Source organism: Juglans regia, chromosome 1 (assembly GCF_001411555.2).
Source record: "Juglans regia cultivar Chandler chromosome 1, Walnut 2.0, whole genome shotgun sequence".
NCBI lineage: Eukaryota > Viridiplantae > Streptophyta > Magnoliopsida > Fagales > Juglandaceae > Juglans > Juglans regia.
Genome location: NC_049901.1, coordinates 31,088,653 through 31,090,632, shown reverse-complemented (window position 1 = coordinate 31,090,632; position 1,980 = coordinate 31,088,653). Strand labels below are relative to the sequence as shown.

The following is a 1,980-nucleotide window of genomic DNA, read 5'->3' as shown; positions in this document are numbered from 1 at the left end:
AAGGAAGAGATAAACCAAAAAAAGTTGACTCAGACACCTAAAAGGAAAGTGCTTCATAAGGCAAGTTAAACTCAATCACTCTAAGGAAGAAAATAGACCTCTATAAAAGGAAGAAATCTCTACAAATGAAGGGGCTCTATATGCATATACTCCACCACACACAGTGACTCCACCATATCTCTCTCAAGGGAGGCATCGTCTTCAACAACCTGAAACCTAAATTTCTCTAATGTATTGAGAGATTGTAAAATCACATATTATAGTGGATTTTGCCCCCAACCAACTCGTGGACGTAAATTTTTATGCCAAACCATGAAATCCCTGTGTCTCTCTTTATTTATTTTTATTTACTTATTTATTATTTATTTTATGGATGAACACAAAGAGTACCGTATCAACTAGTGTTTTGAAATCCGTTTTGTACCGGCCGGTACGGCTAAAATATGCTATACCAGCCGAGTAGCCGGTACAGACAGATATATTGTTTCGTACCGGTCAGAATTTCAGCCGTATCGGCCAGTATCGATCAATATACATATTTCGGCCCTTACTTTTTTTTTTTTCATTTCTTCAAACTGCAGGCTCATTTTTTGACTCCTTCAATTCAGACCAGACTATTTATAATTTATATAAGTTTATATATATAAATAAATTTATATATAATTTATTCATATATAGACTATTTCGAAACGATATCCAAAACGGTACCGATACCTAAATAATCGCCCAGTTTTTAACATCCGGATCCAGTTGCAGTTGCACACCCCTAACCAAGCTAATCAAAACTAGCGCGCAAGAGCCAAACCTAGGCCCATACGAGTTCTTATCTAGCTCCACCTAAGATCCAAACTAGACCAAGCTAACCAAACATGCCGCATATGGGCCAAATCCAATCCCATTTGGGTGTTTATTTTCTTTAGCAAGGGCCCAACACAAACATCAACAAGCAAACTCTCTCTCTCTCTCTCTCTCTTTTATTTTTTTATTTTTATTATTATTATTTCACGAAAAGCCTGTCTACCTTGTTCTTCTTGGCCACATTATGAGTAAATAATCACTTTCAATGATAAGCTCATAACTACCTATGGGAATGCAGATTGTAACCCTCTCAATATAGCAAGGAGCTCAATTTCCACTCCATTTTCCTGCATACTAGCAACCAAGATCACTTCACAGGAAGTATTTCTTAAAATAAGACCCACGCGTACTCTATTTAGAGTGTCAAAAACAACTCCATCTACATTTAACTTCAATGCATTTTGAGGAGGAGCCTGCCAACAGCAACTGGAAAGCTTTCTATTTTGTTTCTGAAATCTTGCTTCTTTATAATCTTTAGCCAATATCAGAGCATGCACAATAACTTGGTCTGTTGGTAAGATTTTATTTTCAAAAACCTTCTGGTTTCTTCTATGCCACATGCTCCAAGCAATGAGAAAGAATTTATCAAGATCTTCAGGTTTTCTTTTACTCATCACCTTGAGAGCAAGCTGTATAATATCTAATTGAGCATCATCTGTCATTAACACAAGAAAATAGTGCTTCCACGACTGCCTTACAGAGAGGCAATAGTATAATGCATGTGCCACATCCTTCTCCCCCTCTGTACACCATTCACAAAGAGCTTCCTGCACTATATGCCGAGCCTTCAGATTCCTTCGAGTGGGCAGTCCATTTTTAAAAGCTCTCCATGCAAAGATTTTGACCCTATTAGGCACCTTCATCTGCCTAAGTGAGCTACCTTTGATCTACTGCATTTAAGCTCTCACCATCCTACTTAGAAAACTTTTGAAAGAGATCATATGCACTCTTTACCCTAAAAATTCCAGACTTTTCATGTTCCCAAATGATGCAATCAGATCTACTCTTAGTACCAAGCAACACTTTGAAGACATCTTCTGCTTCTCAAGGGCGTAATAATCTTCTAAATTTTCCCACATTCCACCATTTTGTTTCTTCATCAATAAGGTCTGCTATGACTAG

At 37.4% G+C, this 1,980-nt stretch overlaps 1 protein-coding gene across 1 annotated transcript; it reads right to left on the bottom strand.

Moving 5' to 3' along the window:
* Positions 1-1,082: 1,082 nt before the first annotated feature.
* Positions 1,083-1,721, bottom strand: LOC118348675. Its single transcript, XM_035690770.1, has one exon. The coding sequence runs from the start codon at positions 1,719-1,721 to the stop codon at positions 1,083-1,085; it is 639 nt and encodes a 212-aa protein (XP_035546663.1).
* Positions 1,722-1,980: the final 259 nt, after the last annotated feature.